This window comes from Lemur catta, chromosome 18 (genome assembly GCF_020740605.2).
Source record: "Lemur catta isolate mLemCat1 chromosome 18, mLemCat1.pri, whole genome shotgun sequence".
NCBI lineage: Eukaryota > Metazoa > Chordata > Mammalia > Primates > Lemuridae > Lemur > Lemur catta.
In genome coordinates, this window is record NC_059145.1 from 6,495,358 (window position 1) to 6,510,862 (window position 15,505).

Here is a 15,505-nt window from a genome sequence, read left to right on the forward strand (position 1 = left end):
CTGTGTTTTATACATAAAGAGAGTAAGATTCTTTTGCCTCCCAAGAACCAATTCTTGTCCTCTTCGGGATGATATGACCCATGTTGAGAATGCATGATCCAAGTTGTCAGATTTATTGGTATAAAATCATTTGTGGTATTCTCTTTATGATCCTTTTAATGACTGTAGAATCTGTAGTGTTGTTTCCTCTTTTGCTCCTGATACTTCTTTTTAATTGGAAGTGTATATCTAGGGTAAGTTGCTAAAGTGGGATTGCTAGGTCAAAGGGTCAATTTATATGCAGTTTGTTAGACATTACCAAATTCCCCTCCATAGACATTATACAAAATGGCAACATTCTAATTCTGTCATTTCTTTTACATTTATTAGCTGGAATAATTCTATAAAGAGAAACATTATGGCTGAGGCAGCAGGAGGATTGCATGAGCCTAGGAGTTTGAGGTTGCAGTGAGCTGTGATTGCTACTGCACTCCAGCCTGGGTGACAAGAGTTTCTAAAAATAAAAAATAAATTAAAAAAAAAAGAAACTTCTCATCTACTTGGTTATTCATTAGTAGAACTTGTGTAGGAAAAGTAGGGTAAAAGCTTGATTCTGTTATTTACCGGTTTTCAAAATAATCGATTCTTTAACATTCTTCAACAGTGACCAGTTAGCCATCTTTTTCTTGAATATCAGTATGAATTTACAGATTTAAATATATTTCATGTGGTTTAATCCATTGCATTCATTGTTCTTATTGATGTTCCAGTTCCATTTTTGGCCAGTGAGAACTTTTCTTAGTTGGCTCCTGAGTTCTTTTGATACGATCCTAGTAGTGTCTGATAGATTCCTTGCTCATAGCTATGACAAATATTCTAGCTTATCTTGTACATTTCATGCTCCAGACTTAGAGAATTAGTCATTTCTCCAGTGTACCCCAGTTGTTTTTAATGGGAAATGGTATTTGGAGTTGGTCACTAGAAGTGTTCTTTTCTGCTGGGTAAATCAGAGGATCCTGAAGAGTAAAATTATATTGGCTAAATGTTGATCATAAAACAGTGTGGCATTTAGCAAAAAGCTCTAGAGTGGGAGTCAGTTTCTCTATTTATTCATTCATCAAATATTTATTGAGTATCTACCATGTACCAGGAACTCTTTTATGTACTGGAGGTACAACAGTGAACAGTATAGGTAAAAACTCTGCCTTCATGGAAGCTTAGAGTCTAGTTAGCTCAGGATTTTTGCTGTAATTGCTGCTAATGATCCTGGCCAACACCTTCCCTTTTGGAGCTTTCATCATTTATAAGATTGTAAAAGTGTACTAAGTGGTGTAGTATCTTCAGTTGAAAAGTTTAATAATTCTGTTTCTTGCCTCTATGTTTATTCAATGTTTGTGGTATCCCTCCCACTCTTTTCCCTGTCCTCTTACAGAGATGACAGAAGAAGAACAGTTTGCTCTGGCTCTCAAAATGAGTGAGCAGGAAGCTAGGGAGGTGAACAGCCAGGAGGAAGAAGAAGAGGAACTCTTGAGGAAAGCCATTGCTGAAAGCCTGAATGTAAATATGCTATTTGAAAGTTTGTAGAGATTGATCAGCAGTATTTTTTGAGGTGTTACAATTGCATTAGGAACTAGCTGTAGTCGTTTATAGGATTTTCAGCTAACAAATACTTCCCATAATAATTTTTGAAGTCTGTATTAAATTATTGGTTAACCCAATTTGAAGTGTTTTGTTAATTCTATATGAAAGAGTTTTCTTCCACACCATAGATTTTTCAGTCCATGGCTTAAAAGAATAGTAAATTGGCAGCTTCTGAAAAGAGTTACTGAATACCAGCAATCCAAAAGAGGGAGCAAGATAAGGTGCTTACCTTAACCCTGTTTTGGGGAGAGAACAAAGGGAATAAAAACTAGAATGGGTTATGGAGAAAAAAATGGACAGTTTAAAAAATAAACAGTGTTAAATTGTGATTTGAATATATGCAATTGAAATAATTTTAAATGTGAAGGATACTTGCCAAAGATAGGTCCTGAGCCATTTGCCTCTCTAATTTTAGGAAAGGGTTAGTGTAGTGATCTAGTACATCATTTTGCAGATAGGCATTCAGTACACATTGTGGAATTCATTTGAATTGAACATGTACATTTTGGAGAGGAGAAACTCTTAGTTGCCTCCTTTTTTTGTGATTCCTATGACTCTTCATGTGTAGCTATTTTAATAATAAACTGGTCTGATGTGGGATCACTTGTTTCAGAGTTGCCAGCCTTCTGATGCTTCTGCTACCAGATCTCGACCTCTGGCCACTGGACCGTCTTCACAGTCCCACCAAGAGAAAACCACAGACTCTGAGACCACTGAAGGCATGTCTCCCTGTTCTGACTCCTTCCATTCACTAAGTATAACCATATCAGAGGGATCTCATGCTGAGCAATATAGAAATGCCCCAATCCCTTTGTGAGATTAAAGAGGTTAAATCAGAAAATAGTTGAGATCTCACTAATATCCAGCATACTTTTACCTCCAAGGAAAAACCAACAATTTAGTTAAACCCAAAGAAGAGCCTTTCTTAACCACATTATGTAATTCTTGGTAAGTGATAGCTTACCAAGCCCTCTTAATAAAAGTTTGTCCTTAGCCCTACTTTTTCTCAAATACCTACAGGCATATGGCAGCTGGTACCTCCATCACTGTTTAAAGGCTCACATATCAGTCAGGGAAACGAGGCTGAGGAAAGAGAGGAGCCTTGGGACCACACTGAAAACACTGAAGAGGAGCCGGTCTCTGGCAGCTCAGGAAGCTGGGACCAGTCAAGCCAGCCAGTGTTTGAGAATGAGAACGTTAAATGTTTTGACAGATGTACTGGCCACTTGGCTGAGCACACACAGTGTGGGAAGCCACAGGAAAGTACTGGGAGGGGTTGTGCTTTTCTCAAAGCTACCCAGGGTAGGGGGGACACATTGAGGCATTGTCTGCCTACTCCAGCAGATGCCAAAGGTCTCCAGGACATTGGGGGCACTGTACACTACTTCTGGGGTATTCCATTCTGCCCTGCTGGAATAGACCCTAACCAATATACCAAGGTCATTCTCTGCCAGTTGGAGGTTTATCAAAAGAGCCTGAAAATGGCTCAGAGGCAGCTTTTTAAAAAAAAGGGATTTGGGGAACCAGTGTTACCTAGACCTCCTTCTCTGATCCAGAATGAATGTGGCCAAGGAGATCAGGCTAGTGAAAAAAATGAAGCCATCTCAGAAGATATGGGAGATGAAGACAAAGAGGAGAGGCAGGAGTCTAGGGCATCTGTCTGGCACTCAGAAACCAAGGATTTTCAAGGAAGCCCAGTTAGAAGCTTGAAAGAGAAACTTTTGTTGGAGGAAGAACCAACAACCAGTCATGGTCAGGTAAGGGTCAGTGATGCTGTAATTAAAGATGATTTATTCACAGGTTAAAGAAAGATTATTTTAGCTATTTGTTCTTTTTGTGGTCTTTTTCACCCCTGAATATTAAAGTAATACGTGTTCACTATAGAAAATCAGGAAAGTACAGGAGAATATAAAGAAGAAAAAAGTTATTGATAATCCCAGCACCAAAGAGGTAGTCATCATTATTTCTATACATATATAAATACAGTTAAAAATTTTTTTGAACAAAATATATATTTTTCTGTATAAGCTCTATTCCTTTCCCCTACTATAGTTTATCCTGTATCATTTCCTGTTTATATTTGAAGACTTAGTAAGTATATACTCTATTATGGATTTACCATAATTTGTTTTTTGTTTTTAAAGTTTTTTATTATTTCTAAAATTAAGTATTTGAGTAGGTAATAATGTTCACATGGCTTGAAATGTAAAAAGATACAAATAAAATCTATCTCCTATCCCTGTCCCCCAGCCAACCAGTTCCCCTCTCTGGATTCAATCTGTGTTGCTAGTTTCTAGTATATCCTTCCAGATATTTTATGTAGCACAAGCAGTATGCCTATTCTTTTTCCTACCTTCTTTTACATAAATGATATACACATTTTTCTGTACTTTGCTTTTTTCATTTAATATCCCAGTGAGATCATTCCATAGTAATAGGTAAAGAATTTCTTCATTTGGTTTTTTAGATGTGGAATATACCATGTATAGATGAATCATAGTTTATTTTATCCAGAGCCCTTTTGGTGGACATAGGTTGTTTCTCATATTTTCCTATTATTAGAAATAGTACTGCAGTGATAATTCTTGTACAGAGGACATTTCATATCCATGGAAGTAATCTGTAGGATAATTTTCTATAGTTTTAATTGGTGGAGCAAAGGATATATGCCTTTACAATTTTGTTAGCTATTGCCAAATTGCCCTCCATAGAGGTTGTGTACATTTACACTCCCCCCAGCAATGTATGAATACTAGTTTCCTCATACTCACACCAACACAGTATTTTCAGATTTCTTGATCTTTGCCAATCAGAGAGATGAAAGATGGTACCTCAGTGTAGTCTTAATTTGCATTTTTCTTATTGCTTGTGAGGCTGAACTTTTTTCCCATGTGTCTGAGACCTATTTATATTTCTTTTTCTGTTTGTTTAGATCTTATGGTCATTTTTCTTTTTTGATAATCTCTTTTTTTAGTGGTTTATGGGTACCCTTTATGTATTAGGGAAAGTGGTCCTTTGTGTGTGATAATGAAGTGCAGATAGTTTTCCAGTTTATTTTTTTCCCCAAAATAATGGTATATTTCTGATTTTGGTTGTGGTAGTTTTGTATGATTTACTGAAACCAATCTCCATTTTGGAACATTGTGGTTGCTTTTTTCGCCTCTTTATGACATAGCCTGATTATATCTGAAAGGTTATATCCTATTTTCCCCCAAATATTATGAAAGCATATAATTACAAACTCTTTATAAACTATGACTTTAAAGAGTGTTCTGTTTTATGACAGTACTTTTTTTTTGTTATTTCTGTTACTGGACTTTGAGTTTTTGGTTTTGTTCTGTGTCTTGAATTATGATAAAGGTTCAAGAAATGATAGCTCTGAGGTGGCTTCATAGAATAGCGTAGAGAGCATGGAATTGGAGTTTGAATTTTGGCTTTTGTGTTTTAGTGATTGTGTGTCTGTGAGCAAGCTGTTTAACCTCTCTGAATCTCAATTTTGCATCTGTAAAATGGGAATAGCGATTCCTGTCTTTCAAGAGTTGTTTTAATGGTTAAAGTGAATTTGTGTAAAATGCCTATTATAATAATACGTAGGAAATTATAGGTACTCAACAAATGGTAGTTCTCTCTAAGGGACCTAAGGTCATTCATTGGGGATACCTCTAGGGATCATTCTTCCCTAGTAATCCTCTTCATCCACATTCTGGAAAGATTGTTGTATGGGAAAAGAAGGTATTTTCTTTTTTTTAAAAACAGTTCTAGTGACTGGCTCTTCTTTTCCAAAGGAAAGTTAGGTGATCCTTATGATAACATGTTTTGTTTGTTTGTTCTGTATAATTAAGAGGTGCTGCTTCTTAAAACAATACCTTAACTCTAAAGAGTGACACTTAATGACTTATTATAATTCAAGTTGTTAGCTTGAAAGGTCCCAGGGGCCAGGGTTCTAGAGCATAGACTTGTGTCAAGTTCTGTGTTGTGTCAAGTTTGAAAGCAGTGTCTTTGGACTAGCCTGGAAGTAGTCAGAATCTAATTAGACTGAAGTTTTTTGACTCTTAACTTCATAAATAGGCCACCAAATACTACAAGATAGTATTATCAGTTGGTACTATTTGCTACAACAAACCAAATTAAGCTAGCTTAATTAAAAAGAGGACTTTATCATAAGGAGACAGAGTGTCTCATAAATTCTAAAACAGGACTATAACCAAACCTGAAGAAGGTATTGGGTATCTAGTTTTTCTGTATCTCATTGTTATATTTCATCTGCTTTGTTTTTCTCCCTGTAAACTGGTACCCTTTGATTCTGTTTCTCGTGATATAAGTGGAAAGCACCCATCGTAAAGCTCCCAAACTATATTATAGGTTACAGGAGGTTTACTTTCTCCCAAGTCCAATTTCAGATTTCTAGGAAAGGAGGCCCGTTTGAGGTTAGTAGCCCTTACCAGCCCAGTCAGCTGTGGCCTGAAGTGAGTATGTGTCAAGTTGTATAAATGGCTGTGAGCCCACTGCTAATGGGCTGAGTGTAGTAAGGGACAGTCCTCAGTGAAAAGAAACTTGGCAGATAACCTAGTAAGTATCCAACATAGGCATTAACATTAATTTTAGGTGTCACTTAGAAATGCTGAATAGTTTAAAGTTAAAAGCACCATCCAGTGATACATTCCTTCCTCTTTTTCTCTTTACTTATCTTTTTGTATGGTTCAGATCATATTATTTTTGTATTTTTTACTTAATATTATGTAAATATTTTCTCATGATATTAAAATTATCCATAGATTTATCTCTTAATGAGTATGTTATATGCCAGCTTATGAATTGACCATAATATTTTAAACATTTTCCTATTGCTGGGTATTTTGGTTGTGATAGCTTTCTACATGAAACTTTCCTTTATTTAAGATCAGTGTCCTTAGGGATAGAGAGCCAGAAAAATGCTGGTTTAGAGAGTTATGAACATGAAGACTTGCTGTTTATTCCAAACTGGTTTTCAGAAAGGTTGTTCAAATTTGTACTGCCTCCTTTTGGCAATGTATGAGAATGCTTGGTTCACTGCAGCCTTGCCAACATAGAATAGTACCTTTAAAAAACAAAACAAACAGAAACAAACTTAATAATTTTAGAGGCAAATAATGACAGTCTTATGATTATAATTTTGCCTCTCATCTTGATCTTTTCCTTTCAGAAACTGTGGGTAGAAAGAATTTATGTGTTCGTTAAACATTTTCTGTTGAACCTGGCTTTGTTGGAGCTGCCTGTGTTTGAGACTCCTTGTGTCTTGACTCCTTGAGACTGCCTGTGTTTGAGATAGTAAGAGAGTCCCAGAAATAGGGACTCGGAGCAGCATTCATTTTGGGGCACATAGCTTAGTCTATATTAAGATTATTAAAGCTTTAGAATCAGATAACGGTTTTTTGGCATCACTGACACAAGATAGGGAAGTTGTTAATAAAGACCTAGAGATCACCTTGAGGGCATTATGGCAGGGAGATGGAGTGGATAGTATGTTTATGTGGTCCTTACTTTTCAGAGTCTGATCCCTTTTTTGGCAGGGTTCGGGAGTGAGGAGTGGGGTTCAATTTCCTTTTTTTTTTTTTTTTTTTTTTGAGACAGGGTCTTGCTCTGTTGTCACCCTGGATAGAGTGCAGTGGCATTATCGTAGCTCACTGCAACCTCAAACTCTGAGGCTCCAGTGATCCTCCTGCCTCAGCCTCCTAGAGTGCTAGGATTACAGATGTGAGCCACTGTGTGCCCAGCCTAGAGTCTCATCCTTAATTTTTCAGTCCAGATGCTGGAATTTGTTTCCCTGAAACAACCAGATTGTGTGGGGTTGTAAGAACTGACTTTGACTTGCCAAATTTCAAGCCCATGTATATATAGAGAATGACAGTTTGTTAATTTATTGTGGAATAGAGACATTTTGTGACCAGAATACTCAGCTCTACCATCTATTATACCTTCTTCTAGAATGAAGGTATCTGGAAGGCTAAGATAGTAATCAAAAAATGGGAATTTTAACTTTGGCTCAACTGGTCTGTGGAAAGGCCTGATAAGCTATCACTACCCTTCAACAGAGGGCGTTTCTGTGATGACCACATGATATACCTGTTCACTTCTCAGGCGGTGATGTTGAAGACACTCCTTCATTCTGGATCTTTGGGATTTTCTTTTTTAGATTCAGTGCAAACTATCCCTTTTCCGTTAATACAGTATTTCTTCAGGCAGAAGAATGTCTTTTTTTTTTTTTTTTTTTGTGACAGAGTCTCTTTCTGTTACCTGGGCTAGAGTGCCATGGCATCAGCCTAGTTCACAGCAACCTCAAACTCCTGGGCTCAAGCCATCCTCCTGCCTCAGCCTCCCGAGTAGCCGGGACTACAGGCATGTGCCACCATGCCCGGCTAATTTTTTCCTATATATATTTTTAGTCATCCATATAATTTCTATTTTTTTAGTAGAGATGGGGTCTCGCTCTTGCTCAGTCTGGACTCGAACTCCTGAGCTCAAACGATCCACCTGCCTCAGCCTCCCAGAGTGCTAGGATTACAGGCGTGAGCCACCTCGCCTGGCCTGAAGAATGTCTTGATTAGGCCACAGCTTCTTTAAAGTTTTATTCCTATCATGCTTTCCTGTTCGCCTTGATTATTGTATTTGGGTAGTCTAATTAAATTTTATTTGCTTGCTTACTATCTTATGTTCAAATTCTGGGAGAACCTCACTTTACCCAATGTTCAGATTATTGCCATTAAGGTATAAGTTTAGAGATTAAAATGGTTTATTGAAATGAAGGTATTCTTAGGACTCTAGGTTGAAATGCTTGGGGAGAGGATTATTTGAGTAAACAATGTAACAGTAAGTGGATGGATTTTGGAGGCAGGCAGGTCTGAGCTCCACTTTTTTTTTTTTTGAGATGGGTCTCGCTCTGTTGTCTGGGCTAGAGTGCCTTGGCTCTCTGCAACCTTGAATTCCTAGGCTCAAGTGATCCTCCTGCTTCATCCTCCCAAGTAGCTAGGACTATAGGCGCACACCACCATGCCCGGCTAATTTTTTTTCTATTTTTTTGTAGAGATGGGTCTCGCCATTGTTGGTCAGGCTGGTCTCGAACTCCTGGCCTCAAGTGATCCTCACCCCTCCGCCTCCCAAACTGCTAGGATTACAGGTGTGAGCCGCTGTGCCTGGCCTCCCAGCTCCACTTTCGACAAAGTATGATTTGGGGCAAATTGTTTAACCTTTTGAAGTTTTACTTTTGACATTTCTAAAATAATTTAATAGTTTTTGCCTCATAAAGTTCTTGTGAGAATCAAAGGAGATAATGCATGTAAAGTGATTAGCACAGGCCTAGCACTTAATAGATGCATAATAACTTTTTTTTTTTTTTTTTAACAATTACACTGAAGAAAGTTTGAGATATGCTTTAGCCTAAGGTAGAGATGGAGCTCTTTTTTTCGAGGCAGAGTCTTGCTCTGTCACCCTGGGTAGAGTGCAGTGGCATGCATCATCAAAGCTCACTGCAGACTCCAACTCCTGGGCTCAAGCTATCCTCTTGCCTCAGCCTCTGAAGTAGCTGGGACTACAGGCACGTGCCACAATGCCTGGCTAATTTTTCTATTTTTAGTAGAGATGGAGGTCTCATTCTTGGGTCGGGGGTCTCAGCTCAGGCTGGTCTTGAGCTCATGCAGTCAAGCAATCCTCCCACTTCTGCCTCCCAGAGTGCTAGGATTATGGGCATGAGATGGAGTCTTACAACTTATTAGTGCCTTGATTGCTTGCTTCTTGAAACTGAAGGCTTAGTCAACTAGTCATTCTCAGAAGCTAAAATTCTGTTAAATGGACACTAGATGTCAGTATTCACTCCTTTTTTTGAGATTTCTAAAAAAGGAAACTTGTCTGCTTAGTTCAAAGAATAAGGTTGAGTATTTATTGCTCTTGTATTTCAGTCCTTTGATAGTTTTGTTCAACTTTTATTTTTTATAATGACTACATTTCCTATCATTATACAACTTTATCTTCCTTTTTACTAAAGACTCAACTCAGCTATTCCTGTTTTTTAAGTATATTTCATCATTTACCCGAGTGGTAGAGAGGTGCTTAACTTGTTTAGGTCTTTTATATCCCATTAGGAAACCCTGAAAACTACATCCAGTAGCTTTACATCTAGTGGAAGAAGCCTCACAGCTTGGGCCCTTTCTCAGAAGTCTGCCTAAGGCAGTAGTAGCTGCTTTTTCTATGTTCTTGTGTACATCTGCATTTAATGAGTAGATATTTGTACCAACTCTACCATTAATCAGTGAAAACAATCTTTTCCTTATGCAATCCCTATTCATTACACTTCGCAAAAGACATCCCTGCAGCCAGATATAAAAACTATAGTGGCAGATTTATAGCAAAAAGGATCTTTATAATCTTCCCTTTTGATGTCCTGTGTTATAGCTTGGTTATTCTCAGATTTCTTTCGTAGATTGCAGTGTTTATCCCAACTCAGTGTTTCTACCGAAAACTGAACTTTTCTATTTTCCCTTCTACAACAAAAACTTTATAATTGTTTTTGTGAAATAATAATTCATTTGACTTACCAGTTAATATTTATATAGGTCTTGTATTTTGCAAAGTGCATAGCATAAGTTATCTTTAATTTTCACAGTAACACTCTGTGAGACAGTTGTTGATTTCCATTTTAAGATGAGGAAAGAGATTCAGATGTGACTTACCAAAGATTACAAAGTTAGTAGGTGACTTAGTTCTAATTCAAATACTAGTCTTCTGATTCCACGGGGTATGCTCTTTTTATTGAAACTTAATGACTTACATAAAATGTTTTATTCTTATTGCTAATCGCTGAGTGTTAACATTGAACAATTAACTTTTTTTTTTTAAAGGAAGAGAAACCAGTTCATCTGTGCCTGTATATTTAGGATGTTACATATTTCTTTGCAGTCTTCCCAAGGGCTATTTGTTGAAGAAACTTCTGAAGAAGGAAACTCTGTACCTGCCTCACAAAGGTGAGATTATATGTTGCCATGGGTCTGAGTTTTCCTCTGATGGTGCCAGCATAAGGGAGATGAACCATGTGAGTGAGACTTGCCAGCAAACTTTAGCTCTTTTAGAAGTGAAGACTAAGAGAAATCATCATTATTTCCAAGTTCTCAAATATGCATCTCATAGAAGCCCAGAACATCAGGGCTGGAAGAGATCTTAGAGGTCCTCTTGTCCAGTCTGGCTATCTTGACATAAATCTCATTTACGTCATTCCTGAAAAGTGGTCACGTCTACTACTCTCTTAACTTATTACTCTAGCTTTCTGTGCCAATTTGAAGGCTCTGGAATGATTTCTTTATGGTTCTTGTGTTCTTCCTATTCCCTTTTTCCTTTTGTTCCTTCTGCTTTTGCTTATTTTATCTGCATATCCAAACTATATACATCTTTTTTTTTTTTTTTGGAGACAGAGTGTCGCTTTGTTGCCCGGGCTAGAGTGAGTGCCATGGCGTCAGCCTAGCTCACAGCAACCTCAAACTCTTGGGCTTAAGCGATCCTACTGCCTCAGCCTCCTGAGTAGCTGGGACTACAGGCATGTGCCACCATGCCCGGCTAATTTTTTCTATATATATTTTAGTTGGCCAGATAATTTCTTTCTATTTTTAGTAGAGATGAGGTCTCGCTGTTGCTCAGGCTGGTCTTGAACTCCTGACCTCGATCGATCCACCTGCCTCGGCCTCCCAGAGTGCTAGGATTACAGGCGTGAGCCACCACGCCTGCCCCAAACTGTATACATCTTTTAAGTTTGCCCTTAAGATTTACATTCTCTTAGAAGCCTTTATATTCAGGCCACACAGAACCTGTGTCACTCTCACTCTGCTCTTTGCCCCTTTTAATCTGTTTGTATCTCATCTCTCCCATAAAGGATAGTATTTGCATTACCTCCTCCATTATTCTTGCTGATTGATTATGGGGTTATCTTCTAAGTCTTCTTGCTTTAATAATAAGTTGTGGTTGATTATAAATTACACTGTTAACTGGATCAAGCTTCCAGTTGTTTTCTTCCTTTATCTGATAGTTGAGTTTTGAGAATTTCTCAAGAGTTTAATTTTGTATTGAGTGACTGTTATCTCCCATACGGGAATTGAGGCCCAGTTATCATTTGCTGTAATCTAGGTGGTGTTCTTTCTTAGGATTTTGGCTAATAGTATTAGGTATTTCTTCCTGGGCTGAAGAATATGGCTTTGGTTTGATTCTCTTGCTGTTAAGACAGTTTTGGAAGTAGTTTTAACTGGAGTAGGCCTTCTGCTCCCTGTAGGCCTCTCTGCTTTATTGTGATGAGCCTTGTGCAGAACAGATGTAGATTTTAATAAATGATTATATGCTTTGTCACCAGGAGAGAGTTGGAATCGCAAGCAATGTGGTTTGACTTCAAATTGATTAGCCCATTTTATAAACGTTAGAAAATTGTTTTGTGATGGACCCTTTGAATAGAGCCCTAATGTTACATGCAGAGTAAACTGTCTGGCTTGGGTTTATAACAAATGCTATGAGATGTTTTATTTAGAGAGAGAAATCACTTGTGGTTTCCTATCAGGATTTAGTTATTTATCATGAGTCAGTGGTATCTGTTCTTTCTGTGGTTCTTGGTTGATGTGAGGATTTGTGTTTTTAAGCATCCTCTTGCATACTTGATCAAACTAATCGTAAAGCTTTGTGAAGCATGAGGGGGCTAGCTCAGATGCTCAGATCTCTCAGCCATGTGTTCCTGTTTTAGGAAGAGATTGCAGGCAGGAAAAACCAGAAGGTTGGATGAGGGGACTCATTCATAATTAAGTTTTTCTTGGAAGAGATATTCAACTTGTGTGGGCAGATTTTTGCTGTAGGGCAGTTTGGAATTGTATTTTTCTTTTGTTTTTGTTGCTTGTAAAGCTATATTTTGAGATAAAGAGGAAATTTAACTGTAAGTCGAGGGAAAAATTAGTGTATTGTCAGAAGAATCTCTGTCTTGTGAGTTTACAAATCTCTAGCCTTCAGAAGACTGAGAGATGGAGGCTATAAAATACCTTTGACATCCTTATATTGGAGTGGAGTTTTTGTCTTCTGTGATATTCACAGACTGTTCTTACCCTTTACCCTTTCTTTGTGAAACCTCCAAAAGGGAGTTTCTTTTCATTCACTGAGTTCAGTGGAACCGAAGTTATAAGCATGTTTATTTTCCCTGTTTCTGGCCTGGAGTTTTCACTACTGATTCTTTGCTTTCCTGTTGTGCTTTTGTGCTATTAGACAACAGGTATCAGATTACCTGTGGCTTTGTGAATGACTCACCATTGCTTTTGGTCCTCTGTTCTGATTTATTTTACTGGGAATTCACTTGGGGTTTGATTCTTTTTCAGCATTGCTGCTTTGACCAGTAAGAGAAGCTCAGTCCTTACACCGGAGAGTTCTGCAGAAGAAATCGCTGTTTGTCCTGGTAAGCACCCCACTGTGATTTTACTGAATATCTGATACCTAGCTATTTACATTTTCATGGCTATTAATTTTTCTGTGACTGTTCAAACCCACTATCAGGAGGCTTATGTGTGATTGATATGTGTATGTATGTATTTCCATACACATGTATATACATACACACGACATACATGTGTCTTTATTTTTTATTTTTTCTAGAAAAAACAGGAAAGAACACACGTGTATTTTTAATGGACATTGGCTTTGATTCTCGACCTTTTCTATTCTTAGGAGTAATTTAGTTTTGAAGTTAACATGACTCTTTTGTTGTTTGTTTACCAACCATATCAGAGGTGGCAGCAAAACATCAGGAATAGCACTTAGTTAACTAAACATTCAAAGACTTTTACTGGTTAGTTTTTACATTGCCATTCATTGGGGTCTTATTGCATAAGGGGTCCAGAAATTGAATTTTGTGCACAGTTCCATCATTAACTTATATTTAATCTTAGACAAGTTTGCTTATTGTTAATTGTAGAGATTAAAAGATGTGTACCTTGCTTTAGGTAGAAGAGATGCTCATTAAGAGTTATACCTTAGGCCTGGCTTGATGGCTCATGTTTGTAATCCCAGCACTTTGAGGGGCCGAGGTGGGAGGATTGGTTGAGGCCAGGAGTTTGAGATCAGCCTGGCTAATACAGAGAGACCAAAAAAAAAAAAAAAAACCAAAAACTTGTACATGGATGGATTTAGATGTACAAAATAATTTTAAATGAACTAAGATACCTACTATTTAAAGGAACTCTTGAGTTGAATCATTATATAATATGAAGCATAATTTTGTGATATGAACTAATTGTAAGGAGTTTGTCTTGGCTTATATTTTCTTTCTTGGCTTCTCTAAAGGTGGAACCCATTGTATTTGTCATTAACCTCATTCATACGAGATTGAGAGACATGCTACTAATGTTTAAACTCCTTGGACAGCAAGAAGTTTACAGATATTACTATAAGTCATATCTGGTTTTCCCACAGGTCTCATATAGCTTGTCAGGATTAGAGATACTCAGTTTTTTATTTTGATTTCTTTCAGTTTTTTTCCACAGAGACTCAAACTTAGTTTACATGTAATCTAGGAAAGTCCTGCAAATATTTTTAAATATGAATATTTGACAGACTATCATAAAGATCTTTATTTTTAAAATTTAACTATGTTGGTTTTTATTGAAAGTGGTTCCTTAATTCATTGAAGTATATTTGGATTTCATTGATACCCTAATGATACCCACTAAGAGACCCGCTACCAAGTGCTCTGATTTTGGCAGGAGCACTCAAGAATGCTGTGCTATCTTTGTGAAAAGAAAGCAGTACCTTCTTTATGTTTGAGACTACTGACTTATGCCATTCTTCTGGGAATTCACTCTGTCTGTTCAGGATGATGGTATGTGATGTCACCATGGTATCTCACTGGAGGGACCTGCAAATATATTGATCTTAAAAGCCCTAGTTAATGAGAGAGGGAAAAATGAGCCCTTCATGGCTGAGGTTAGATAGCTTTTATGATCATGACTTGCTGTCATTAACTTGCTAATTAAGTCCAACTGTTTGCTGACATAAACCACTTCTAAATGAGACTGTAAAAGGTTTCATTACATTAATGTTCCTTTTGCTAAGAAAGTATAACTACTTCTCTATGAAGTCAAACTTCTGAGTTTCTTTTTAAATTTATAATTTCAAAGTTATTTTATAAGTTGTATGAAAAAAATTGTTCTAAATGGGTGAAGCACAGATTGAGTGTAGTAGTCTATGTTTCCTATTCCCTTTCATCTCATATTTCTGACAGTTTCAGGGGTCTGATATTCAAAATTATATCTTTCTAGTGTTACTTTGTTGACGAAGCAGGATTATAGCCTTATGCCCACATTGTACATGCTACTGGCAGCGTTTGTTTTGGAGGAGCTAATACCCTCTTAAGTTGTTACTATAGTTTCACATTTTAGCCATTCACAGAAAGCTAATTGAAGACTTTTTATTATTACAGTATTCCAAACAGTGAGTGCTTTTGATTTTTGAACAGACTGAATGTCTTTTGATAATACCTTTCAGGGATAGTTGACAAAGAAGGTTTTGAAGTTTATGCTCTGGAAGTCTTTTTCCAACAAGGTGGTGTGGGGGTGTGTGTGTCCAGTTTTTGAAAAATTATGATATATTAAAATATACTTAATTCTAGAAATGTATTTAATCCTTCTTTAATGATTCAGAAGATATTTTAGAATCTTGCAGGTGCTTTATTTGCCCAACATTGGCCATTCGTTATATTTGTGAAGCACGGAAGTTAGTAGGTACAGTGTGAGACAGTAGAGAATTTACTGGATTTGCATTCTGAGATAAAATTTGTCTTAATTTTGGCTGCTATAACAAAATACCATAGATTGGGTGGCTTTTCAGAAATTTATTTCTCACAGTT

At 37.2% G+C, this 15,505-nt stretch overlaps 1 protein-coding gene across 2 annotated transcripts in view; it reads left to right on the forward strand.

The window, feature by feature from the left end:
* UIMC1 (ubiquitin interaction motif containing 1) overlaps nt 1–15,505 on the forward strand; it is a 93,736-nt gene that overhangs the window by 35,277 nt on the left and 42,954 nt on the right. For both annotated transcript variants that reach the window (XM_045530617.1, XM_045530618.1), the window contains exons 4-8: nt 1,412–1,536; nt 2,234–2,339; nt 2,641–3,377; nt 10,549–10,613; nt 12,984–13,060. In XM_045530617.1, coding sequence (XP_045386573.1) covers nt 1,412–1,536; nt 2,234–2,339; nt 2,641–3,377; nt 10,549–10,613; nt 12,984–13,060 — 1,110 coding nt within the window. The remainder of the gene's footprint in view (nt 1–1,411; nt 1,537–2,233; nt 2,340–2,640; nt 3,378–10,548; nt 10,614–12,983; nt 13,061–15,505) is intronic.